A 27,947-nucleotide genomic window follows, 5' to 3' on the forward strand; every position below is an offset into this window, starting at 1 on the left:
GTTCCCGTTCAGAATGGGTTAAACAGGGCAATATCACTTCAGATTGTACATTTCAGAAGGATAAAAAGAAAAGAGTGGGCAGACAAAAGACAGACAAAAAAAAACAACCAAATAAACGAAAGTATTTACATTATTGCTGAGGGGGACAAAAACAATACAGCTTTGGTCTTCGACCATGAGAGAAGGAAAGGTGTCTTAAACATTTTCTACAATCATAAAGCAGGCAATGGACCAGTGAGATCACACGGAGTCCGCTCTCAGAGGGGCAATGTGCACTATCCAGTTGTTCCAAATTTGGTAGAAATTGTCTAATCTAGTTCTTAACATGTATAGTAGGGAGTGTTTTCACTAGCATTTTCCATATGTGTTTTTTACAATAGTGTTGTTGTGCCCCAAGTTTTTCCTTAGATTCCTATTTGATCCATATCCGCGTAATAGAGCGCCGCAGTCCCCGCCCCCTTTCAGAAAAGCGAGTGGCCCAGGAAGTGGAAGCCCCATGCATTCTGCCATCGGCACTTTTAATATAATTTATTTAAAGACGGTTACGCCGCGGACAAAGCCAATTCGGATCGTGACGAATCATGACAATGAACACAATATTTTGGGACGATCAAATCATTAGAAAGAAGAAAAGAAAGTCAGGAGACAACACTATTTGTTTTATTTTTCGTCTTATAAATTATTTGATCGGCCCAAAATATTGTGTTCATTGTCATGATTCGTCACGATCCGAATTGGCTTTGTCCGCGGCGTAACCGTCTTTAAATAAATTATATTAAAAGTGCCGATGGCAGAATGCATGGGGCTTTCACTTCCTGGGCCACTCGCTTTCTGAAAGGGGGCGGGGACTGCGGCGCTCTATTAGCCTCTGTGCAATGACGTGATTGGCCACAGAGTGTGGTCTGTTGGCTGAATGCTGGTCTGTTTGTTGTCTTGCAGAAAGGACAGCTGGGCCGACCCATCCTAGACATGCCCTACTGGAATGCCAAGCCCTCCCCGATGCCCAACATCGGTGCCAAATATGGCCGAAAAGCCACCTGGATCGGCGCCAGTGGAGACCAGACCTTCCTGAGGATCGACGAGGCCCTCATAAACTCGCACGTCCTCGCCACGTCGGAGATCTTTGCCAGTAAACACATCATAGGCCTGGTGCCCACCTCGGCCTCCGAGCCCCCTCCCTTCAAATGCCTGCTCATCAACAAGATGGACGGCAGCTGCCGCACTTTCAATGATTCTGAGCAGGAGGATCTGCAGGGCTTTGGCCTGTGTCTCGACCCCGTCTATGATGTAATATGGAGGTATGTCACTTAATGCTGTAAGGATTTATCAAAGGATAGATTAATCGACATGGATGAGTGACTTAAAGTGAAATGAAAAATACCTTTTTCACACTTTTAGACCATATCCGTGGTCATCATATCCATAAAAAGACCATTTTAATGACTTCCTTTGAAGGAAAACGTGCTGCGTGATGACTCGCATGCATATAAATGAATCTTAATTCACGGCCGTCTGTCACTCTGTAAACCATCACTCTGCATGGGTCGTGCATGAGACGGAGCTACGTCCTGGGAGAAAGAGAGTTGGGTGGGAACCGAGTGGGAGTTGCACCACTCGGTTCACACGGGTGTGATTTTTTCATTTCACTAGGTCTTTGATAATCCCTGGGTTTTTCAATCTATAACAAAGGGTGTGTACGAACATAATCGGGTTTGCGTATTTTATACCTCCTTTTTCTTTTTGCCTACTCGACCGATACCATGGCCGTGACCCGTGTGTGCTGCTATTTCCAGGTTCCTGCCGGCCTCCAGGGAGATGTGGTGCTACAACGCAGTGATCGCTGACGCCAGGGTACCGTCCGCCACAGACCTCCAGGCTCGCTGTAGCATCCTCAGCCCAGAGCTGGCGCTCCCCTCCGGATCCCACGCCACTACCACGCGCTCTCACGGCGCTCTGCACATCCTGGGTAATGAGCCTGTCTGTCTCCCAAACAAGACGGTTTCCATGATTTCTCTTTTTCCAACGTGAAATAAGACTACATGCATCCCTACTACTATACTGATGATGAGTAATACTTTATGTAGGCATTCATGTAGAGCAGTGGTTCCCAAAGTGGGGTTCCGGGGGACCCCCAGGGGTCCTTGAGGGAGTTCCAGGGGGTCCCCAGCTACAGTAAATGATAGTTTGGAACCAAATGGACCCTTAAGGCCTTTTCATAGTCTGGATTTTCGGTGGTGAGGTGACCACCGCTCCGGTTTGTGAGCTGACCACCGGAGCTGAAATAACGCTGAGCGGTGGTGAGTAAAAACAGAGAGAAGGGCTGGAGCGGTGGCGGTGGTTTGATCTTCACCGCACCTCGTGACGTCATGTTGTAGTTCAGGTGGTAAACTAACCACCGAAAATCTAAATGTATGAGCCTTTATGGGTCTGTAACTCTGAGAGTGTACACTCATTTGTACACTCTCAGAGTTAAATTAACATTGATTTTACAATATAAATTGGGAGTCCCAGAGATAGAAATGCCATTAACCCATTCTGAACGGGAACCCATTTTGGTTTTAGCATCATGTTATGCTTTAGCTATTTTTGAAAAATCGAAGAACGACTGACATTTTTAGAATCTGATCTCAGGTCAGAATGGGTTAATCAGACCAGTGTGTGTCCAGTGGAAACCTCATATGAATCTGATCTCAGGTCAGAATGGGTTAATGGATCCGTAGACTAATGCATGTCAAACTGGGGTGTCATCGATGAAAAGGTTTGGAATTGGGAACCACTGATGTAGAAGGAAGTGTCAAGGTAAACTTTATTGTCCACGAGGGGAAATTTCAATTTGTCTTGGGCTTTCAGAGCCCTGCTGCAGCCACACATAAAACATCAGTGACAAACAAAAAAATACATAACGGAGGGAGACACACGACAACAATACACAGTGTGTGTAATCTAACCTCTCACATGCACTGCTGTTTCAGAGCTTCGTTCAACATCTTAGTTTATGCTGAGATGTTGTTGTATACGTGTGTGTGTGATTAGGTTGCCTAGATACGCTGGCGGCCATGCAGGAGTTGAAGATGGGCGTTGCCAGTGCAGAAGAGGAGACACAGGCCGTCATGAAGGTCTATTCCAAGGAAGACTACAGCGTGGTCAACCGCTTCGAAAGTGAGTGGACACGGCTTGTGATGTACTGCAAAAAAAGGGGGAAAATACACTGAAACGTTACATTTTGTGACATTTTACGTGTCCAGTACACTATAGGGATGGGACGTTATTGATCCATTTGCAGACGGCGGCCATGTTTCCATCAGAGTTCGGAAGCACTCGTTTTCAGTAAAGCAATAATGTCCTGCTGCCTCTTACGTTATGTGCTAATTCAAAACAGGTGGTGCTCACAGGGCAGTTGAGTGATATCTAACGAGCATTTCCAAACTCCAGCACTTAGAAGAATAATCATCTGCAAGGACACAAAGTAGCTCATAACATGTCTACAGTGGATTTGAATGAAACAAACACTTGATAGAAGTGATAGAAAGAGAATAATTCAAGCTTTCCGTACAAGCTGCAATGTTGGTGAGTTTTGATGTTGTTTAATACAATTAGATAGGACTTTTCTCTTTGGATGAATGGGCTGCCATTGGAAGTTGCACCTAGGTACCACCTTGCCATTAACTTATATGGTGCCCAGGCGGTGGCGTAACCGTCTGGGCACCCGACTGGTAATCCATGCAGTCGCAGTGTGCCGCGGGTTCGACTCCCGAGCCCGACGCGGCCTTTACTGCATGTCTTCCCCCATCTCTCTCCCGTTTCCTGTCAGCCTACTGTCTGTCCCTTCAAAAAACCAATAAAAGGCGTAAGCCGCAAAAAAATATCTTAAAAAAATATATATATATTATATGGTAAGATGGCTGCGGTCTGCATATGGAGAATATGACATTGTGTGCGTGTGTGTGTGTGTGTGTGTGTGTGTGTGTGTGTGTGTGTGTGTGTGTGTGTGTGTGTGTCGCTCCAGGTCACGGTGGTGGCTGGGGTTACTCGGCCCACTCGGTGGAGGCCATCCGCTTCTGTGCAGACGCAGACATCCTACTGGGTGGGCTGGGCCTGTTTGGGGGTCGAGGTGAATACACTGCCAAGATCAAGGTGAGCTGTCCTTCCTGACGTGTATCTTTTTCTCTGCATTGGGGCCAATATTTGCGGCAGCATTTTGTTGACCCATTTGTTTTCCTCCTGTAGCTGTTTGAGCTGGGCCCTGACGGAGGAGATCACGAGACTGATGGGGATCTGCTGGCGGAGACTGACGTGCTGGCCTACGACTGTGCTGCCAGGTACAGCACCATACAGTACAATATCAGTACCTCTCATTTCCTTGCTGTCTGGCAGAAAGCGTGGATCTTGTTTTTATTTTGGATGGCCTACTACCTAAGCAAAGTTCTTTGTTTACCCAGGGAAGTGGACTAAGCTCGAGATGCTCGTTTACAGCCACACCCTGCTCATAGAACATTCCATGGTAGGGACCGTTCAATGCCTTGCTCAAGGGCACTTCAGCGGTGGTCATTTTAACGTGCTGGTCCGGGGATTCGAACTGGCGACCTTCCGGTATCAAGACCGCTCCGCAAACCGTTCGGCCACCATCGTATACCGATCCACAAGCATTTCATTAGATCTGCTATTTTGGGGTACAAAAAAGTATTTACGTTTGTCTGTGTGGGGGTATTTAACCAATGAAAAGTATCAACAAGAGCTTTTGACAAAAATGACTACGTTGGGTCCACTTTTTCATTTCTTGAAAAGTAACTGTTTTGGAAGGTTTTTCGGCCCGACGGCAACGCTTTTCAAACCTGCAGGCTTTTACCGTTTCCCTCTGTTTTTTTGTTGTTGTAAATCTCGGCGCGCACACAAGAGGTTATGATGTAATGTCGATGTGATATTTGACCATGATGCATGTCTATTCCGTTGTCTTTAGGGAGAAATATGCCATGATGTTTGACGAGCCAGTCCTGTTGCAGCTGGGCTGGTGGTATGTGGCGTGGGCCAGAGTGTCTGGTCCCAGTAGCGACTGTGGTTCCCATGGACAGGCTACCATCACCACTGATGACGGGTAATGCAGTGGACATGTTACTGTATAAACCAGTGGTTCCCAAACTTTTTACCATGTCAAGGACCCCCACATTGACACTAATTGGCCCGTGGGTTCCCCATTTAAGCAATATTACACGAGAGGGTGTGGGTTAACGTGATTATTGCCACGACAGGGATGCGGTCAGGAACGAGACGAAGTCGAGTTCGGCAAGCATCACTGAACTACGACCACAAATGTCCCAAGAAACTAGCTAGCCTAGCCACCGAGTTTGCTAGCGCTCTGGGAGAACAGAGCAGCTGAATTCTTTGTTTTGATTAGGTGGTGAATGGTGCTGGTTTAACCCACGGCTAGAAGGCTGTTTCAACCAATCAGATTGCTTCCTCGAAACGACCTGTGGTAGAATTGAAAATATATGCCAAGGACCTCCATAAGAGCAGATCTTTGCGGCTCTTAGCAGTGATTTTCACCGGTTTGACCTGAATTAGGCTACGGTCCCCTATTTAATGGCATTGTTTTTTAAATCTCTGGGACCCCCAATTTATATTGTAAAATCAATGTTAATTTAACTCTGAGAGTGTACAAGTTTAGTTCCATTTTGTTTTTGTACACTCAAGAGTTACAGACCCATTAGGGTCCATTTGGTTCCTAATTATCATTTAGCTGGGGAACCCCCGGGAACTCTCTCAAGGACACCTACTTTGGGAACCACTGGTATAAACCAATGTTTTTTTGATCCTCACATTTATCGTATTTAAATCGACTTGTTCAGGCTTGACTTGTTGTGTTGTCCGTCCCCCGTTCTCTAGTGTGGTGTTCCAGTTCAAGAGCTCCAAGAAGTCAAACAACGGTACCGATGTTAATGCAGGTCAAATACCTCAGCTACTGTACAGGTATATACACACACTGTACATATTGACACACACACACACACACACACACACTGTACGTTATCTCAGTTGTCTCATATTTAACCGCTTTCAACCTTCGTCACTTTTATGGCATTCTAGGTGTGGTTAGGGCTAGTGTGGTTGCCTAACAGGGCAAGCACACTACAGAGCGTCGCAGTCCCGCCACCCCTACCAGGGCCCAGGAAATGATTCTCCGTTGTTCATTTTCCTCATAGACATTTCAAAAAGTATTTATTTAAAGACCTTTTTTAAGCCTCGGACAAAGCCAACTCTTGTCGTGACAAATCATGACGACAAATTTTTCGGGCCGAACAAATAATTCGAAAGAAGAAGAAAACACTTTCTTTGTTGTTTTTCTTCTTTGTAATTATTTGTTTGGTCCAACATATTGTGTTTGTTGTCATGATTTGTCACAACTCCAGTTGGCTTTGTACGACGATTATAAGGTCTTTAAAATAAATACGTTTTGAAATGTCTATGGGGAAAAATGCATTGGGAATTATTTCCTGGGCCTGGCGTCGTCATGAAAGGGGGCGGGACTGCGACGCAATAGTAATTGCCTGACTTTATCTGTAGACCAACGCCCAAAAAAGTTTAACTTTTATTATTCTGGCCCTTGTCATCATCTTCATACATCATCAATCATACTGTACTTGGCAACCACACTTGCAATTTCCCAGAATTGCAGAATTCTCTAGTTGTCCACATTTTTCCTGGTTATCATTGATGTTCATTTATCACCAGGCTTCCATCAAATGACGGCAATGCATCTAAAGGGAAACAGCAGACTAGTGAACCGGTCCACATACTCAAGCGCTCGTTCGCTCGCACAGTCTCAGTGGTGAGTACCGTCGTACTTGTCAGCACACAGTGATTACCCTCTGTCTGCCAAGGAGTGATTTTTGTAGAGCATCATGACAGTGTTTATTTTGTCGACTAAAACTAAGATAAAACAATGTTCATCGGCCACCTTTTTCCACTGACGAAAACTAAATGGAAACTAAATAAAAAACTAAGCTATGATGACTAAAACTATGACTGAATATATTGACAATTTCATCAACAAATAAAAACTAGACTAAAATGTTAGGAAGGGACTAGTGGACAAGACATCCAGTAAAAGTCATTTTACAATTAGTTGCATGCTGAAAATAGCCGATCTACAAGAAGCTCACAACGCATCGCAGCGCGACGTGTTGTGGGCTTGTAGATCGTCCATTTTCAGCAAGTGGAAAAAAAAAACATTTTGTTCAATTAAATCAACTGTAGATTTAGACTAAAAAACTAGACTAACACTAAAACACTCCAGGTGACTGATTTAAATGTGACTAAAACTAAATGAAAACTATTCAAGAGACTTATAGGACCAATACTAAAATCAAAATTTGCTGCCAGAAACAACACTGGACAGTCTCAGTTGGCATTGCATTTATGTCTCTCTCTCTCTCTCTCTCTCTCTCTCTCTCTCTCTCTCTCTCTCTCTCTCTCTCTCTCTCTCTCTCTCTCTCTCTCTCTCTCTCTCTCTCTCTCCCTCCCTCCCTCCCTCCCTCCGTGAATATGCAGGAGTGTTTTGAGTCTCTGCTGAGCATCCTCCACTGGAGCTGGACCACGCTGGTCCTGGGGGTGGAGGAGCTGCGCGGCCTGAAGGGCTTCCAGTACACCGCCACTCTGCTGGACCTGGAGAGACTGCGCTTCGTGGGCACCTGCTGCCTCCGTCTGCTCAGGGTCTACATCTGTGAGATCTTCCCCATATCTGGTAATGGAATGGCCCCCACTACTACACACTGTAGGAGTTTTAACGTTGTCGGCGAGTCATCAGATATCGTTATGTACTTCACACTGCAGGAGTCTTTTTTTCCTTCTTTTTTTTATCGTCTGTCATTATATCGTTGTGGCTTTCACACTAAACGATTGGTCGCCGACTCGGCATCACACACTGCGAGAGTTCACCAAGATGCGATCCAGACCCGATAGCCGATACATACTGTAATAGATAATTTTGATATCTCACGCGCGTGCAGGATACAAGCACGAGACCGACACAGGACGCTGAACGCATCTCTCTCTCTCTCTCTCTGCGTGCACGACACACACACACACACAGGAATAGCCGGCTACACACACACACAGGGCGAAATGTTTGTGATAGCCTATAGCCTACGTGTGTCGTGCGCTATTACCGTACGAGACAGGACGTTAAATCTAGATTTTCATTAAATAACATGCGGCGGTGTGTGTGTGTGTGTGTGTGTGCGCGCACGCACACACACACACATACACACACACACACAAACACACGCAGCGCACGAGGTCCAAAAATTTGCTCTGTACTGTTGAATCCGATGCGCTTTTATCAACATTGTTCAAGTTGAAATGCGTTGGTTTCATAGACTATTTAACAGCGACATTGGGCTAATATAGCTTGCATGTACGACACAGGACAGGGATTTACCCCTGGAATAACGGTTATATATATTCATCTGATCATCTATCGATACAGTCAGACAGTGAGTGCTCTCATTGGCTGTAATACAGGACTTCTCTGGACGTGATCGCAACCCTTTTCATACTGTACGATGCCCAGTCGGCGACAGAGCCAAGGCGCCAGCGAGCACTTTTATCGGCGCTATATCTTCCCGCAGAGCCTTTCACACACAGCGAGCAAAAACCTCTGCGATCAAAGCCCGATCTCGCGTCAGATCGGCAGTTTGCCAAAAATGGTCCCCGACAGCATAATCGGAGCAAATATCGTGCAGTGTGTATGACCCATAAGGAAGGATACATAACGGTTACTACTTCTTGGGGAAGGGGAATATATATCTCTGCTGTCGGAAGGAAACCTCATGACTCCAAAATGACTCAAAAATATACATTTTTCAGGAAATTAAGAAAACCATTATATCTTTTAAAACAAAGCAATACAGCCTTGTAGTTGGTGTTTTATATATTGTCAATTACTTCCATGAGAGGGGGAGAGGTGGTGGAGTTAGTTGCTTTAGCAGACATTTTGAGGGTCCAATGGAGTTGAGAGGTTTTGTCCAAAGCACTTTTTACTACTTTCCATTGGTTCAATATTTTCGAAACAACACACAGACGTAAAGGGTGTTCAAAAAAAATCTAAAACCTGAAAAATGGAGTTATGAGGTTTCCTCCCGACAGCAACGATATTTCAAATCCCATCTGCAGCTCTCCCATGAAAAATAAATAAAAAGTGAGATAACGTACAGTATATACAGGAGGGGAAACAAGCTCTCGTTCAAGAGTTTTCCAGATATAATCACACATCATCATAACACTGCTTTGACATACAAAATATATTTGTATTAGTATCTCCCCCAGCTCACCCCAGACTATAATCTAACATCGTCTAAATCCTCTTGTCACCTCTTTCTCTCTTTCGTTCGCCGTCTTTATCCCATTTTGGGGCGGGAACCCCTTTTGGTGTTTCAAGCATTCTGTTATACTTTAGCTATTGAAAAATAGCAGATCTACAAGCTCATAGCGCGCCACCGAGTGGCGCGCTATGAACGTGTAGGTCTGCTATTTTTGAAAAATCTTAAAAATGCGGCACAACTCTTTGAATAGGTATAATTATATTCTTTCAGAGAGCGAAGGTTTTTTTTTTATTTCGACGTCAGGCCTAAATGGGTTATTATCTATCTCATTTTGGTCTCCACGATGCAGCCAGCACCAAGGCCGTGGTGGAGGAGTCCAGCAAGCTGGCGGAGTGCGTGGGCAAGACGCGCAGCCTGCTGAAGAAGGTCCTGTCCGAGGGCATGGACAACTGCCTGACCAAGCTGGACAACGACCCCGAGGGCTACCTGTCGCAGCCCCTCACCCTGCTGGAGGCCGTGCTGCAGGAGTGCCACAACACCTTCACCGCCTGCTTCCACTCCTTCTACCCCACGCCGGCCCTGCAGTGGGCGTGCCTCTGTGACCTGCTCAACTGCCTGGACCAGGTCAGACCTACATTGTGTAGCTTTACTGTTGCTCCGCTTGCGGCTTGAATGGCCCTCCTAAAGGCCTCACACCGTGGGTTTGTTGGGGCTTCTTCCTCACGGAAGACACAAGGCTGGGGCCACCAGAGGGCTAACGATTACACACCTTATAGCAGTGGTTTCCTTCAAATGTTTTCATGTCAAGGACCCCCACATTGACACTTAATTAGCCCGTGGACCCCTATTTGAGAAGATATGCCAGGGACCCCCATAAGAACTGATTTTCACGGCTCTAGCAGTGATTCTCAACCCGCTTAATTTCAAGGACCCCCAGTTTGACCTGCATTAGTGACCACCCTCCATTTAAAGGCATTTCTACCCCCGATTTTATATTGTAAAATCAATGTTAATTTAACTCTTAACGGGTCAATTTGGTTCCATTTGGACACTCAGAGTTACAGACCCATAAGGGTCCATTTGTTTCATAACATTTCGCTGGGGACCCCCTGGAACTCTCTCAAGGACCGCTGGGGGTCCCCGGACCCCACACACGGAGAACCACTGCCTTATAGACTGCGTCTTGTACAGTAGTTAATTTTCTTTTGCATACAACATACAGTAGGATTGCTGGGCCTTTACATACATTGTTTTCAATATGAATATGGTTCCACAGATACAATTGTAATTAAACTATTATTTTATTTAGAAATCAAAATTCCTTAAATAGTATTATATAAAACATGATATGGTATATGATATAGTACTTTATTGTCAGTTCACACTGAAATTTGTCTTGCGACACAGCAGCCAAGTATGCAGAACACATATACACACATTTGACATAACACAAAGAACAAGACAATTTACATACATAAAGACATGAAGACAAGAGCAATATCCACCGATCTCAATATATATATATATCTTTTTTTACTTTATACTATACGTTATACGGTACTATACTTACTAAAGTATCAGTACTTTCCAACACAAACCTTGAAGACAAAAGTGAGAACGCAATTTGTGATTGGCCGGAATGAGATGATGTATGATGATAAGAGCGCCCCTCACTTCACACGGGTGTGATTTTTCTTTTTTTTTTGAGGAGCACTAGCCCTTCCTATATACAGGTTTAATGTTTGTTTTTCCTTAAACAAACGCCATTGACAATGAAGGGAAATGTACGTCATCTTGTCCCTAACACAAACATTAAATGCCATTAATAATAAAGAGAGTTTAATGTTTGTTTTACGTCACCACCACATCACCTAATCATAGCAACATGAGTTAGACTTTAATATATTCGTGCACCTCACTTCACATGGATGTGATTTTTATTTTAAACTGGTTTAAGTAAACGGGGCAAGTTGAGACAAAACTTAACCAACCTCTTTTGGCGGCATATCATTTATAAATATTCACTTTGGTCTACATAGTATTATGTACTGTATCTCTATATTATACTATTTGTTATTAACCCATTTAGACCTGAGGACGATTCTACGAATGTCTTCTAAATCCCGACAGTCTTCTGAAAAACCCCATGTTTCCCCATGTCAGTCGTTCTCAAACATTTTCATGTCGAGGACCCCCAAAAATATATGTAATTGGCCGCCGACCCCCCATCTGAAAATATGTAGTTCCAGCCAGGGACCCTCCCCAGAAGCAAAGATTTGAGTTAAAAACGTTCTGCTCTGAAAGAATAACATATATTCGAAGATTTGCGGCATATTTTCACGACTCTTTCAAAAAAATATTTTTCCAATAGCTAAAGTATAACATGACCAAGAGGGGTACTTCCCACCCCAAAATGGGTTAATCTCCCTATAGCTCGCCGTAGTTTGAAAACCCACCTTTTCAGACTCCATCATGGCCCATAGCACTTACCCCACCCCCTTAGATAGCAATTCTGTAGACTTAGATAGCATTTGATACAGACTTATAGCATGTTATGTAAACAGCATAAGTGCATTGTATGTAGTCATAGCACGTCATAGTACATAATGCATATCATAGTAGTATAGATGTATAGCTTATATGTATAGTTTCATTATAGATATTCCACTGTTACTTTCTTAGCTTACGCATGTTTCATGATAAATGTTTTTATGTGATGTATTCCCATGCTTTTTGTTCTTGCTTAATGTAAATCGCTCTGGATTAAGAGCGTCTGCTAAATGCCTAAATTGTAAATTGTAAATTGTATAGCTCTCTACAGATGGACTAATTCTCTCTCTCTCACACACACCTCTCCCCCACCCACCCATATACTGCAGGACATCGCCGAGGCCAACTTCCGCACCTCCAGCAGCCGCCTGCTGGCGGCGGTGATGTCGGCCCTGTGCAACACCTCGGTCAAGCTGACCTCCATCCTGCCCATCGCCTACGACGGCGAGGTGCTGCTGCGCTCGCTGGTCAAGCAGGTGAGCACGGAAAACGACTCAGCCCTCGCTCACCGCTTCCCCCTGCTGGTGGCCCACATGGAGAAGCTCAGCCACGTGAGTGCATGGGCACGTTCAGCTCGCGCTCGCGCGCACGCACACACAGTCACAGACACACACACAGACACACACAGACACGCACACGCACGCACGCACACACACACACACACACACACTCCTCACCGGGTTAATATTGGTGCTGCACAATTAATCGAAAAAAAAGATTGAGATCTAGAATCTAGACATCTATGCAATCTAATTTCTAAACGTGAGCAAGGGTCGTGTATAGCACTAGTTGGCTGTCCAATTCATTTTAGTTATACTCTTATGTTTTTGCTACAAGATGGTGGTGTTAAACATGTCTTTATGCCCTGTCAGAGATATTTTATGCAAAGGGGGGGGGGGGGGGGGGGTGTTTATAATCCTTTCCATGTCCATGGCTGCTCCTGAACAAGTGCAATAACCATGCCGAGGTGTGGTTTGGTTGTAACAGCTTGTAACAAACTGAGATTTACACCTTTTTTTTCTCTTCTCCACTCCCCTTTGCCACAACGCCTGCCCCCTAGACGGAGGAGAACCTGATGGGGATGACCAGTTTCCGGGAGGTTCTGGAGAAGATGCTGGTGATCGTGGTGCTTCCGGTGAGGAAGAGCCTGAGGAAAGAGGTGGAGCTCTTCTCTCCACACCTGGTCTCCAACACCTGCGGTCTGCTGGCCTCCATCGTCTCTGAGCTCACCGCCTCTGCTCTGGGATCTGAGGTTGGCCATTTTTTGTTGTTGTTGATCAAACTAACTAGTATGCACGCACCAGGGTGTCATCATCGCCATTTCGTTGGCTTGTGGTTGTCCACATTCCATTTTTGTCACGACATTACAAAATGGAGTGGACAAAAATCTTACCAGAAACGCATGAATAGATGGCCCTGAATGACCATAACGGGTCTGTAACTCTGAGAGTGTTCAAATGGAAGAACGAAGAACGATTTTGAACACTCTCAGAGTTATGGGGCTCTTTGCATTTGAACGCTCTAAGAGTTATGGGGCTCTTTGCAAATACAACATTTGAGAACCACTAGTACTAGTTGGACTCCTAACGTGTCCCTAAGTGTCACAATAAATAATTGTCATAGTTATTCTGAAGAAATCCTCAAGACTTGACATTCAGTAAGTGGGTGTTATGATCAAAATGAGAACATCATAATGGTGTGTACATTCTTTGTCGGACATGTTGGTGACCCCTGGCGCGCACACGCACGCACACACACACACACACACACACACACACACACACACACACACACACACACTGCATGTGGGATCTAACTATGTTTCATATAAAAATCAATATTGTCTGCACTAATGCATTCAAACGCCTTCAAGCACAACAGAGGTCCCTTTGGTTTTCCATACATGTATGTGCTTGCCACGGTTGGTGCTGATTAATGCGCTCTCTCTTGCGAGATGGAATGAATTATTCATACCAATGTTATTATATGGCCTCATTTGAATGAAGCTGTGATGGTTTAGAATACAAGCCCCAACTTGTCTGGAGAAGTATGTGATCATTGTGTTGGGATGGAAGTTGGAACCGTTTTTACCTCGACTTGAAACTCAGGAAATTCAATTTATTTGTATTTATTTTGTAGCACAGTATAGTACAGTACAGTGCTACAAGTACTAGCACAGTACAGTACTGTAACATACTACGAAGAACAGTACAGTAACAGTACTACGAAGTACAGTACAGCACCACTCACTTCAGATGGGTCTGATTTTTTTTTTTACCCATTTTGACCTGAGATCAGATTCTGAAAATGTCTTCTACATCCTGACAGTTTTCTGAAAAAGCTATGTTTCTATGTCAGTCGTTCTTCGATTTTTCAAAAATAGCAGACCTACAAGCTCGTAGCGCGCCACTCGGTGGCGCGCTATGAGCTTGTAGATCTGCTATTTTTCAATAGCTAAAGCATAACGTAATGCTAACACCAAAAAGTTACTGTGCATGTGTCTGCGTTGTGAAGTCTGTGTGTTTACACAGCGAGGCAGCTGATTTATCCTTCGTCGCATGACCATGTCCCGTTGCGTCAGCAAAGCACTGAGGACTTGCAGATCGGTGCGCAATTCACATAGATCGGCTCGCCTTCACGTCGTACGATGCAGTATTAAACTGCATAATCTGATCTCGTCAGATCAGCTGACGTATACGGTTATACGATAATAGTGCCCTCGCGAGAACTCGCATGGCAGATTGTTTTTTACTTTAATTCGAACACACGCAAAGCTACCATCATATCTAATGCGCTCTCTGCCTTACCTTTTGTCCTAGACCTAGACATTACATTGTAATCACCCACCAGCCACCATACCCAATCAAATTCATTTCTATTCTTGGATCAGCCACGATCACAATTGAATCAGCCCCTTCCCCCCCCCCGTTGCCGTGCCAATCAAATTAGAGTTGGTGCAGAGGTCTGTGTCGGAGAATGAGACCACTGAATGATGAGACTGTCTGCCGTTCAGAAAGCATCCATTTTCCTCTGTCTTCTCCCCTCCTCCTCTCCCACCAAAACAACAAACAAACAAATGCACACACGCACCCTCCAGCGGCTGCATTGTTCATCAGCCTTTGCAGAGGGACAAAGTCACGGCACTGATCCTCACTGTTGCCAAATGTAAGATAACAGAAAGATGGAGCACCGGTTTTGTTTTTTCTGCGATGCTGAGTCACGAGTGGGGGTTGGGTGGTGGGTACGTCAAAAGTCTAGGCAAAAGTGTGGTGTTGCCGCCTGTCTTCCCCCTCTGTCCCCTGATCGGTGATCACTCCCGTCACCTTCCCCTTCACCCACGAATTACTGCAATATGAACTCTCGACTCGCGTTGCCACGGTAACCGCGCTGTGGGCTAGGGTGCCTTGACGACAGCCTTGGCCACAACTGTGTTTTTGTGCCACTCCTGTCTCGTGTTGTCAGGGAAACAACTATTCTGCTCTCTAAAGCACCTGCGTGTTGTCTCTGCCTTTCCCTCGTGCTCTCTGTGGCCCGAGATCATAATGGCAAACCACTGACCACACATCCTGTGTTTTTTTTGTTTTTTTTAGTTAAAATTCACACTGCAGATATTCTTTCCATTTTGCCTTTCTACGGTCAAACTGAGAAAACACTGTCCCTTCCTCTGTCGGCACATCCCTTTCACCCGATGTAGTCCCAGACTGCGCGAATTACGCAGTCTGGGCCCATACGATGGGAGACATTTATAGTAATTCCTGTGCATTCGATGGGTGGATTCATACTACATCGGGTGTCCCTTTCTCCTCCTCCTTGGGTTGGCCTGAAAATGAAATGGCACATGATCATTGAACATTGGCAGGGGCAGGGTCTGATTAAACTGTTTTTGCCATGTCTGTGTTGTTGGGTTCTGCGATCTGTAGTCATGCTATGTGACCCATAGCCCAGACTGATGGCTATGTGGTGGTTTTAACTCGTAGACATATAAAGGTAGACGCCTCTTCTGGCTCTGGGGTGTGTGTGTTCTCGAGAGGAGGCAAAGCTTTCCCGAGATTCCTTGCGAAGCATGAGCGGGAAGCTTCCGCGTCCGCCACAGAGCGGATTTTCAGGTCTGACAAGTCCCGGAAAAGATGCGCTGTGATTGGCCAGTAGTCACTTGAGTGGCAGCGTCTCGTAAGCGTGCCTTCCACACACTTCCAGCTCACTTCCGCCCCCAGAGTGTAAATTGTTCCGCCCTCCTGTCGATACACATGGCTCCGCCTCCAACGAACTGCAGCGGCCAATGAGCATCTATCTTTTGGTCTATCTATGGTTTTTCTGGTTGTTTTGTATCAGCAGGGAAACACCTTAACTGATTGCCTGATGGGCTCTCTGGGCTCTCGGGAATTAGGAAGAAAAAGTCAATAGCAATTATGTAGCCAATAGCAATTAGCAATAACAATAGCTATGTCATTCTTTGGTGAAGAAAACCTGACCGATATCCTGTGCTACTCAACCTGTGGCCCGTGGGCCACATGCGGCCCCTGCTGAATGTAACTGTGGCCCGTTATTTTTGAACAAAAGTGGAGGTATTGTTTGTTCCAAGAGAAAGTGATATGGCCTGATGTCAGCTGAGAATTAACCATTTCACCTGTGATAATCTGTTCATTATATGTTCTCATTTGGTAACCTTTTCTTTTTGTTTATTGAGGTTTGGCCGTATAGATGGAAATGTGGCTTTTTACTCAAGTTTCCTTATTTTTTTAGACTAGTCGTGTAGTCTGTTACAAAATATATGTATAGCTTGCGGCCCTTGGATTTTTGGAGTGGCCCCTGAGCAATCTTAAATTAAAGTAGCTCTGTCTATGCCACTCTTCAAGTAACACTAATGCATGCTTGTCAACACAATGACATGACCCTGCAGTGAACTAATGGAAGGTTGGATGTTCATCTTTGAACAAATTCTGGCATGTGCAGTGCTTTCTGTGTGATCTTGGCATCTATATTAACAATTGGTTTAATTACTAGCCCACAAAAAGGGATCTTGTTGTTATTTAGAGATGGACATCTCTAAATAACAGTAAGTAACAGTAATGATGTTTAACAAAATCACACCCGTGTGAACTGAGTGGTGCGCAATCCCCCCCCGCTCTCAAGACTTAAAGATGTGTAACGGTTAATTAACCAGTTAACCAACTCTCCATCATTTAGCTAAGGGACCACCTGGAACTCCCTCTTTGGGAACCAACTGATCTGATAAGCCTGCTTTGTTGTCACTCTCCAGGTGGACGGGCTGAACTCGCTCCACTCGGTGAAGGCCACTCCCAACCGCTTCACCAAAACCAGCCAGGGGCGGAGCTGGAACACGGGCAACGGCTCCCCGGACGCCATCTGTATGACGGTGGACAAGCCCGGCGTGGTGCTGGTGGGCTTCTGCGTCTACGGAGGTGGCGGCATTCACGAGTACGAACTGGAGGTGCTCGCCGACGACGTAAGAGACAAACTGCTGTGCCATTCATTTATATTGTTGTGAGTGGGGTGACGGGGCTGGCTTTGCCAGCTCACAGGCGCACCTGCAGCATATTGTGTCAATTAAATATGTGAGAGGGAGGGTGACTGATTTAAGCAGTCACACCTGGCCTGAGTCAAACTAGAACTGGACTCAGAGCTGGGTGTGGCTTAAATCAGTCACCCTCCCTCTCACAATTGTATTGTTTATTGTTTTATGCTTTTTACCAGTGTTGACCGTTTTGGTATAGCACCATGTTATTCTTTCTTGTGTTCTTTCTCACTTTTTTAAATGTCATTTCTGTTATCTCTCCATTAGGCCCAGACGGAGCATCCAGGAGACTCGGCCCACACCCATAGATGGACGTCTCTGGAGCTGGTGAAGGGAACCTACAGCACCGATGACTCCCCGAGTGACATTGCTGAGATCCGCCTAGACAAAGCCGTTCCACTCAAGGTACACAGGAGGACATTGTTGCATGACAGTTCACATACCCATTTGACATTTTGACCTGATTTTTCAAAAATAGCAGACCTACAGGCTCGTAGCGCGCCACTCGGTGGCGCGCTATGAGCTTGTAGATCTGCTATGTTTCAATAACTAAAGCATAGTATGATGCTAACACCAAAAGGGGTTCCCGCCCCAAAATGCGTTTCACAAGGAACTAAAAGGTCATGAAATAATAACAGCGGAGCTGATAATAATGTAATTGGTTTATCATAGATTATGGTGGTTTTCTGATGGAACACGTTTATACTTTGTCGACTAGGAGGGCGTAAAGTATGCCGTCCGTTTGCGTAACTACGGCAGCCGCACGGCCAACGGAGACGGCGGGATGACCACGGTTCAGTGCTCCGACGGCGTCGCGTTCACGTTCAGCACGTGCAGCCTGAGTAGCAATGGAACAAACCAGACCAGGGGTCAGATCCCTCAGATCCTCTACTACAGGTACACACACACACACACACACACACACACACACTGTATGTATTCTACCATTGCATTGAATGTTTGTCTTTTTCTGACCGTCCTGTACTCTTATTGGCTGTAGGAGTGAGTATGACGGTGATCTACAATCCCAGCTGCTAAGCAAAGCCAACGAGGAGGACAAGAACTGCAGCCGGGCTCTGTCGGTGGTCAGTGCCGTGGTCAGAGCCGCCAAGGACCTTCTGCACAGAGCGTTCGCTGTCGACGGTGAGAAACATGGCGTCAACATGCAGTACTTTGGTCTAGAGTCCTCTAGTCTATACAATGAAGACACTTTTTGGTTGAATCCGCTTGGTTTATTTTTGTTGTTAAAACATTTTTTTGTCCTCCAATTTTATTCAGCCGAAGACATTCCAGAGCTACTGAGCTCCTCCAGCCTGTTCTCCATGCTGCTGCCCCTTATCCTGGCATACATCGGCCCTGTGGCTGCCTCCGTACCCAAGGTAAGAACAAGCCAGTTGTGCATCTATTGTCATGGTAGTATGAATTGTGGTACTTTTGATGTAATATGGTGGTTTAAATCTACTGTACCGTCCTCTCTCTCTCTCTCTCTCTCTCTCCTTCAGGCTGCTGTTGAGGTCTTTGGCCTAGTCCAAGAGCTACTACCTGCTGTCTCTGCCCTCAACCAGAAGTATGCCCCACCCACCTTTAATCCCAACCAATCAACAGATAGCACTACAGGGAACCAGCCCGAGCAGGGCCTATCAGCTTGTACGACCTCTAGCCATTACTCTGTGATTGAGAGTGACCACCCGTACAAGCAAGCTGGAGTGACTCAGTACAGAGTACGTCATACCGTTACCTCACCATAACATATTTTAGCAGGAAGCGTACTTCAAAAGAAGTCAAAAAAGAAATATTACCGGCTGTGGACGAAATTGTTTTAGACTTGAAGTTTCAATGGCTGACTTGATATTCTTCACCTAAATGGACTCTACTGTCACGGGAACAATGATTAACCGGTGTTTCCATTTGCTCTTATTCCCCTTCCCCAAGGTGTCCTTCCCAGACTGTGTCCGTTGGACCACCATAGAGTTTGACTCTCAGTGTGGCACGGCCCAGCCTGAGGATGTCCTGCGCCTGCTCATCCCCTGCCGCACATTCCACCTGGCCGGCCTCGGGGGCAAGCCTCTGGCCAATGACACCATCAACACCTGGACAGAGCTCAAGAAGTTCTCTGGTGCCACTGGCTGGCCCACCACTGTCCTAGTGCTACCAGGTACAAACCCACCACTGTCCTAGTGCTACCAGGTACGAAACACCACTGTCCTAGTGCTACCAGGTACGAAACACCACTGTCCTAGTGCTACCAGGTACGAAACACCACTGTCCTAGTGCTACCAGGTACGAAACACCACTGTCCTAGTGCTACCAGGTACGAAACACCACTGTCCTAGTGCTACCAGGTACAAACCCACCACTGTCCTAGTGCTACCAGGTACAAACCCACCACTGTCCTAGTGCTACCAGGTACAAACCCACCACTGTCCTAGTGCTACCAGGTACAAACCCACCACTGTCCTAGTGCTACCAGGTACAAACCCACCACTGTCCTAGTGCTACCAGGTACAAACCCACCACTGTCCTAGTGCTACCAGGTACGAAACACCACTGTCCTAGTGCTACCAGGTACAAACCCACCACTGTCCTAGTGCTACCAGGTACAAACCCACCACTGTCCTAGTGCTACCAGGTACAAACCCACCACTGTCCTAGTGCTACCAGGTACAAACCCACCACTATCCTAGTGCTACCAGGTACAAACCCACCACTGTCCTAGTGCTACCAGGTACGAAACACCACTGTCCTAGTGCTACCAGGTACAAACCCACCACTGTCCTAGTGCTACCAGGTACGAAACACCACTGTCCTAGTGCTACCAGGTACAAACCCACCACTGTCCTAGTGCTACCAGGTACAAACCCACCACTATCCTAGTGCTACCAGGTACGAAACACCACTGTCCTAGTGCTACCAGGTACGAAACACCACTGTCCTAGTGCTACCAGGTACAAACCCACCACTGTCCTAGTGCTACCAGGTACGAAACACCACTGTCCTAGTGCTACCAGGTACGAACCCACCACTGTCCTAGTGCTACCAGGTACAAACCCACCACTGTCCTAGTGCTACCAGGTACAAACCCACCACTGTCCTAGTGCTACCAGGTACGAAACACCACTGTCCTAGTGCTACCAGGTACAAACCCACCACTGTCCTAGTGCTACCAGGTACGAAACACCACTGTCCTAGTGCTACCAGGTACAGACCCACCACTGTCCTAGTGCTACCAGGTACAAACCCACCACTGTCCTAGTGCTACCAGGTACAAACCCACCACTGTCCTAGTGCTACCAGGTACAAACCCACCACTGTCCTAGTGCTACCAGGTACAAACCCACCACTGTCCTAGTGCTACCAGGTACGAAACACCACTGTCCTAGTGCTACCAGGTACGAAACACCACTGTCTTAGTGCTACCAGGTACAAACCCACCACTGTCCTAGTGCTACCAGGTACAAACCCACCACTGTCCTAGTGCTACCAGGTACAAACCCACCACTGTCCTAGTGCTACCAGGTACGAAACACCACTGTCCTAGTGCTACCAGGTACAAACCCACCACTGTCCTAGTGCTACCAGGTACAAACCCACCACTGTCCTAGTGCTACCAGGTACGAAACACCACTGTCCTAGTGCTACCAGGTACAAACCCACCACTGTCCTAGTGCTACCAGGTACAAACCCACCACTGTCCTAGTGCTACCAGGTACAAACCCACCACTGTCCTAGTGCTACCAGGTACGAAACACCACTGTCCTAGTGCTACCAGGTACAAACACACCACTGTCCTAGTGCTACCAGGTGCGAAACACCACTGTCCTGGTGCTACCAGGTACAAACCCACCACTGTCCTAGTGCTACCAGGTGCGAAACACCACTGTCCTGGTGCTACCAGGTACGAAAAGGCCCTGCATTTTGTAGCAGTTTGGATTTGTAGGGCTCCTGCTGCTTGACCATTTAGACCTGAGATCAGATTCTAAAAATGTCTTCTACATCCTGACAGTTTTCTGAAAAAGCCAGTGGTTCTAGTGGTTCTAGACCTACAAGCTATGAGCTTGTAGATCTGCTATTTTTCAATAGCTAAAGCATAACATAATGCTAACACCAAAAGGGGTTCCCGCCCCAAAATGGGTTAATCCACTTAACCCATTTAGGCCTGACGTCGACGTTCTAAATTTTTTTTTCCCTACCTATTCCTGGTGGGGGGGCTCCTCACTGGCAGGCGAGCCAGTAGGATGCATCACAACAGCAGTGATAACACAGACATGTGTGGGGTTGGAATATGCATAACGGCTAAATTGGGCCGAAAAAAGGGATCAAAAAATGTATTGGCTACTCAAAATGAAATAAATAATAATAAAAATGTAAGGCAATTGACATTTATTTATTGTTGTACATACTGAAATGTATTCTTGTATATAATGGACGTTTACTAAGACACCTGGCCACGCTGGCTCTCTTTTGGTCTACCCATGACTGATCTGTCACTGTCAGTCTTTCTTTTGGTCTACCCATGACTGATCTGTCACTGTCAGTCTTTCCTGTGGTGTCAAGGTCATGATTTTCCGCCCTCTCCTCTCCTCTCCTTTCAGGAAATGAAGTTCTGTTCTCGCTGGAAACGGCATCCGATTATGTGAAAGACGAGAAGGCATGCTTCTATGGCTTCAAGTGTGTCGCTGTGGGATATGAATTCAACCCTGGGACTGATGAGGTAGGAGGAGGAGGAGGAGTGCCTGGGATAATATTCTGCTGTGTGTAGTCTCACGAATGCATCAGTCGATTTCTTTCTTTATTTTTCAACTGAGAGATTGGCAGTCGAATCGGACTAATCAAAGCCAAGATTTAGGTAATAACTAAAGTGTGTGTGTGTGTGTGTGTGTGTGTGTGTGTGTGTGTGTGTGTGTGTGTGTGAGTGTGTATATATAACACACACACACACACACACTGTACAGTACATACACATGTGAATTGTGAATATACAGTCTTTAAATCTAATCCAATCTGTAAATTGAGCAGTTGTCTTTTTTTTAACTTTTTGCGTCAATAAAACTTTAATTGACGGAAATAAATGAATCCAATCGAGATTATTAAAAAGCCATCCGGGCAGAATCACTTGTTATATAACTATCCAACCATCCATCTATAATTAGTATCACTGTTACAAAGACATCCAGTCAGACTACAGAGTACAGTAGGCTGATGGGGAGTGACTTACAGTAGCAAAAGTCGTCTGAGAAACAGCGATTCGAACACGCAACACGCTGTCAGGCTGAATTAGCAGCCTTGGTGACCGGACAATCTATGGCAGCCATCCAGTTGTTTGTTTAAAAAAGAAAAAAAGCCATTATATGAAAATTCTATCACCCATGTGCATGTATGTGTACAGTATGTCGTTCCTGTCGGGCAGAAAGCTCATATCTCATTTGGACATATAGAAGGCACAGAATGTGCTGATTGTGGTGCAAGGCAAATGGTTAATAATGACACAAGTGTTTTTTTGCGTTGTGTCAGGGCATCATCCAGTTGGAGAAGGAGCTGGCCTACCTGGGCAGTATGTGTGCTGCAGCTCTCATGAAGAAGGACCTGGCACTGCCCATAGGTAAGGAAGGAGGGCCACTGGATTTGATCAATTATATGGCTCACAGAGCTAGCTCACACTTTGGGAGTTTGCGGCCTCCTGGCGTGAACACGGAAGCACTTATTAACCCATTCTGACCGGGCACCCATTTTGGTGTTGGCATCATGTTATGCTTTAGCTATTGAAAAATAGCAGATCTACAAGCTCATATCGCGCCACCGAGTGGCGCGATACGAGCTTGTAGGTCTGCTATTTTTGAAAAATTCGAAGAACGACTGACATTTTTAGAATCTGATCTCAGGTCAGAATGGGTTATTATAAGCTCACAGACAACTTTTGACTGGGACTTTTAAGACGCACGGGGCGCTGACCCCGCCCGCCTCCCCGGGCAGAGGGTATGCAGCATGCTTAGAGTGAATGGCACATCGAGTGGCAAAGCAACATACGTACAGTACAAAGTGAGTTTAACATTGTTCAATGTTGTTTAATGCAATCAGATATGACTTTTCCGTGTGGATCTATGGGCTGTCAAAGGCCAGAAAGTACTCTTTTGCCACTCTAGTAGGCGTTTCCTGCGTAACTTCCTGGTCTGATGATGATGTCATGCGCCGCATACCCTTCTATAACAGTGCGTCATAGCCCTGCGTCTTCATTCGTATTGGTCTTCTCACGTGTGACGCACAAGGCAGCGAAGTATCCCGTCTTCCCGCGTGGAATGGATTGTCTCATGCCTCATTCTGCTCTGGTACTGTGTGTACAGTACAGTACAGTACAGTACACGCAGTGGTTCTCAATGTGTGGGTCGGGGGCCTACTGGGGGACAGTGAGGGTATTGCAGGTGGGCCCACAGATAATTGCCAAAACGCAAAAGATTTAAATGATAAAATTGATGAAATTCATTTTTTTTTCACAATCGAGTTGATTGATCATAAAAAATAAATATGCTCCGAAAATGCAATTCGGTCCACCCATCTGACCACTTAACATGGCAGCGGAACACTTTCGACTTTCATGATCCAGAAAATGTTGAGAAACGCTGCTGTGCACGGTTGCTTTATTTCTTCCATCTTTCTTTCGTTTTTTTTCCCACAGGCAACGAATTAGAGGAAGATCTTGAGATTCTCGAGGAAGCCTCTCTCCAGGTACACACACACCTTTAGCTGTGATCTGAGAACTCATAGTCTCCTGTAAAGCAGGAAAACGATATGCAGCACATCCCAGTTTCAGAATACGGTGCTGGATCCAAAAAAATGACTAAATGAAGAAAGAAGTGGAATGTCCGCACACGATATAATTCTGCTCCCCGTTTTTTTTTTCTCCAACCTATCAATACAACAACGTTTCGCCCCTCCGGGCTTTCTCAAGTTACATGGGTATATGGCCTTGACAACCTTAAATAGGTGGAACATAACTGGGTGTCGTCATTTAATCAATTGATAAGCCAATAGGCTGTGTGTGAAGATCCACTCCAGAACAATACAAATACATCAATTAAGGGGCCATACACTCACGAACAATAGGTTTAAAATACAATACGTACATACACCAAAATATAATACATATATATACAATATAATAGGAATACACAGAGATAATAATAATAAGCGGCATGTCAGGCAGGTGTATTACAGGAATGGAATAAAAAAAAAGACGGGGAGCAGAATTATATCGTGTGCGGACATTCCACTTTTTTCTTCAACTAATCGTCTCCCTCACAGATATTGTCCCTGTCTTCAACCCTTTTTCTTTTTACCAGGTGGTAAAGTCCCACTCGGGTATACTGGGGAAGGGCCTGGCCTTGTCTCACTCCCCCACCATCCTGGAGGCTCTGGAAGGGAACCTGCCTCTGCACCTCCAAACCAATGAACACTCCTTCCTGGAAGATTTCATCACCTGCGTGCAGAGCTCGAGTGGAGGACGCCTAGCTAGGTGAGATATTGTTGTGTCTGATAATCTTAAGATAACCTGATGACGGTCTTAACAGACCTCATTAAACCTTTTTATTTGCATATGAAGAGTTTCTTCTTTTTCAAGATATTGACTGATAAAATATACACGAAGAAGTATCTCATTTTGACCTGAGATCAGATTCTAAAAATGTCTTCTACATCCTGACAGTTTTCTGAAAAAGCTATGTTTCTATGTCAGTGGTTCTTCGATTTTTCAATAGCTAAAGCATAACATAATGCTAACACCAAAAGGGGTTCCTGCCCCCAAAATGGGTTAAGGATTTTTTTTTATGATGTCTTGCCTGCACAAGATAGAGTCAACACTTTAGTTCGGTGTTAAATCCCTGCTTCTTAGTGCTCAAAACAACAACAGACATCGAAACGTTGTTCCTGTTATTTTCCGCTGCTCGCAGGTGGCTGCAGCCGGACTCGTATGCGGACCCCCAGAAGACGTCGCTGATCCTAAACAAGGACGACATCCGCTGTGGGTGGCCCACGACGGTCGTCGTACAGACCAAAGACCAATATGGAGACGTGGTGCACGTCCCCAACATGAAGGTCAGAATACCTTTTTTTACATTCTGTCTCGTCATTTCTTCTTCTTAACTCTTTTTTTCCCCAGTTATGTATATATACGGACGTCAACGCTAGGTGGCGTCATATCCCAGGTCCTGTATACACGTACCCCAACGTATACTCTTATATAATGGTTGAGGCCTACGGAAGCTTTTAACATTGGTCCGGTTCCTATGGCAACGCCCCACCGTTCCAACTATGGGATTGAAAATATATTCACAGTGCAAAGCAGTTGAAAGGAGGATTTTCAAACCTCCATAAGTCGGACTCTAGCTGGATCGCTCTCCTTGGTGGATCTTCTGCCATCCACATTTCGGATTTAATTTGGGCCTTTGTACCTCAACGCTGCCGCCATGTAAAAGCTTCTGAAGCTTCTGACGAAAGGTAAAAAGTGTGTTCTTGTTCCAAAGGGGGGGGGGGGCAGGCAAATTCCGTCTTTTAAAGTAAACGCGTATGCTGGCACTGGGAACTGGGGTTTATGCTAACAGCTAGCGGTAGAGATAGAGTTAAGTGCTAAATAGTTCATACATGTGTAAGTAAGTAGATAATTTATTGGCCTGTGTGAGAGTATAGAGCCACTGTGCCGGCTGTTCTATGACATGTTGCAGTGCAGGCTGGTCTGTTTTACCGTGCACACCGTCCCCGTCCAGGTGGAGGTGAAGGCCGTGCCGGTCTCCCAGAAGAAGTCCATGCAGCAGGACAACGTGAAGAAGCTCCAGAGGCTCCCTGGAAGCGCCTCCTCCTCCTCCCTGGGCACCGATCTGACCTTCGGCGGTCTGCCCACGCCCAAGCTGGAGGCCACCTACGAGCCCATGATCGTCAAAGAGGCTCGCTACATCGCCATCACCATGATGAAGGTCAGAGACCTTTTCAACACATGCTTAAAACACTTTAAATGCACTTATTGGTCAAAAATAGTCGGTTACTCTGGAATCAATATATTGCACTAAAGGTTAGCATTGAACAACTTTAAACATATATATATATATATATATATATATATATATATTTGGGCAGCTCCCAAAACATTTCAGGGTCGCACACTCAATGAGGTGCCAATTATAGGGCAGGAAACTTTGTATTTTGGCTGTTGTTGACTTGGTGCATTTGGGGGTTTTTTGGTCACTTAACAGGCTTATGAAAACTACTCCTTTGAAGAGCTGCGTTTCGCCTCCCCTACGCCGAAGAGGTAAGCAGGCCACTGCAGGAATGGTTTTTGCTCATCCAGAAGTGATGCGACATTAAGTCCGCTCACAGTTGGATCATTGTCTTTCTCCCCCTACAGACCCAGCGAGAACATGCTGATCCGGGCCAACACGGACGGAACCTACAGTGCCAACTGGACTCCTGGGGCAGTAGGCCTCTACACAATCCATGTCACCATCGACGGCATTGAAATAGGTACTTCAAAAGTCGCCACATGCAGCCATTGGCACAGTAGCAATCCTGTCCGCTCTCAAACTCTCTTACAGAGAGAATGTTGAATTCTTTATTATGCTTGTGTGAACATGCAATTTTGTCGTTTTTTTTTTTTAAGATGCTGGTATGGAGGTGGAAGTGAAAGACCCTCCCAAAGGCATGATCCCACCCGGCACTCAGATGGTCAAACCAAAAGCTGAGCCTCAGCCTAGCAAGGTGAGCCATTAGCTGTTCTACACAAATCCATTCATGAAATGCATGCATGCGCACTGCCGATGGTAAATTGCAATGCACAACACAGACAAAAGTAAATGCATAGACTCAACCGTGTGGCGTGTGTTGAATGGTTGAGCAGTCAAGCCGTTTGTGAAAAGAATAGTTGGATAAATGCTTTGTTTAATCAGCCCTTCACTAAATCCCACCCCAAAAAGCGATTGTCCAATGCCAATCCAAATAGTTTAGCAACGGTTGCTAATATATGCAGGTCATGCTTTCTTCGCTGCTAACGTGCCTATTGGACAAGGATCTGTTGGGGAGGGACTCGGTGGAGGGCTAATTGGTAAACTCCAAAGTTCAAGGTGCTAAAGATGAATACATCATTGTCACAACTCGCGAGAAGATCATTTTGAATGAGGCATAATTTCTACTGACATTTTGCCGCTACAGTTATGTTCTTTTCGTTTAACTTTTCACAAAAACACTTGACACACCTTGGGGAAACAAGCAACAAGGTGTGCATATTGAATCGAATTCAGCACAATGTTTTTTTTCTTTCTGAGAGCACAGAAACCACACCTGCATGCATGTAGTTCAGTTCAGTTCAGTTTATTTTGGTCATAGAATGAGCATTAATTTAATTTAATTTGATCATAACTTTGCACTAAGACCAAAATGGTATAGGCTGAAGCCAGTTGCTTATTTTGCCTATCCTATTAACACCAAGCACATGTACAGTATCTGTATAACAGGATTAAAAACAGAATTCATCCAACTGGGGGGGCACTGTTGGTGGTGGTGGTGTG

General features: G+C 45.6%; 1 protein-coding gene across 20 annotated transcripts in view; it reads left to right on the forward strand.

Annotated features, from left to right (window-relative positions):
- mycbp2 (MYC binding protein 2) overlaps positions 1 to 27,947 on the forward strand; it is a 105,149-nt gene that overhangs the window by 44,785 nt on the left and 32,417 nt on the right. For 19 of the 20 annotated variants that reach the window (XM_080786273.1, XM_080786284.1, XM_080786287.1 and 16 more), the window contains 28 exons: positions 940 to 1,298; positions 1,794 to 1,966; positions 3,034 to 3,159; positions 4,007 to 4,134; positions 4,228 to 4,319; positions 4,958 to 5,092; positions 5,881 to 5,964; positions 6,727 to 6,823; positions 7,546 to 7,738; positions 9,667 to 9,941; positions 12,197 to 12,418; positions 12,928 to 13,119; positions 17,128 to 17,334; positions 17,671 to 17,808; positions 18,122 to 18,300; positions 18,404 to 18,546; positions 18,682 to 18,782; positions 18,906 to 19,124; positions 19,336 to 19,558; positions 21,996 to 22,114; positions 22,915 to 23,002; positions 24,074 to 24,123; positions 24,738 to 24,910; positions 25,344 to 25,488; positions 26,157 to 26,363; positions 26,640 to 26,695; positions 26,792 to 26,907; positions 27,044 to 27,141. In XM_080786273.1, coding sequence (XP_080642399.1) covers positions 940 to 1,298; positions 1,794 to 1,966; positions 3,034 to 3,159; positions 4,007 to 4,134; positions 4,228 to 4,319; positions 4,958 to 5,092; positions 5,881 to 5,964; positions 6,727 to 6,823; positions 7,546 to 7,738; positions 9,667 to 9,941; positions 12,197 to 12,418; positions 12,928 to 13,119; positions 17,128 to 17,334; positions 17,671 to 17,808; positions 18,122 to 18,300; positions 18,404 to 18,546; positions 18,682 to 18,782; positions 18,906 to 19,124; positions 19,336 to 19,558; positions 21,996 to 22,114; positions 22,915 to 23,002; positions 24,074 to 24,123; positions 24,738 to 24,910; positions 25,344 to 25,488; positions 26,157 to 26,363; positions 26,640 to 26,695; positions 26,792 to 26,907; positions 27,044 to 27,141 — 4,338 coding nt within the window. The remainder of the gene's footprint in view (positions 1 to 939; positions 1,299 to 1,793; positions 1,967 to 3,033; positions 3,160 to 4,006; positions 4,135 to 4,227; positions 4,320 to 4,957; positions 5,093 to 5,880; positions 5,965 to 6,726; positions 6,824 to 7,545; positions 7,739 to 9,666; positions 9,942 to 12,196; positions 12,419 to 12,927; positions 13,120 to 17,127; positions 17,335 to 17,670; positions 17,809 to 18,121; positions 18,301 to 18,403; positions 18,547 to 18,681; positions 18,783 to 18,905; positions 19,125 to 19,335; positions 19,559 to 21,995; positions 22,115 to 22,914; positions 23,003 to 24,073; positions 24,124 to 24,737; positions 24,911 to 25,343; positions 25,489 to 26,156; positions 26,364 to 26,639; positions 26,696 to 26,791; positions 26,908 to 27,043; positions 27,142 to 27,947) is intronic. The other variant, XM_080786291.1, reaches the window with a different exon arrangement.

The sequence above is a fragment of the Protomyctophum bolini genome, assembly GCF_963924005.1.
Source record: "Protomyctophum bolini genome assembly, chromosome: 16".
Taxonomy (NCBI): Eukaryota; Metazoa; Chordata; class Actinopteri; order Myctophiformes; family Myctophidae; genus Protomyctophum; species Protomyctophum bolini.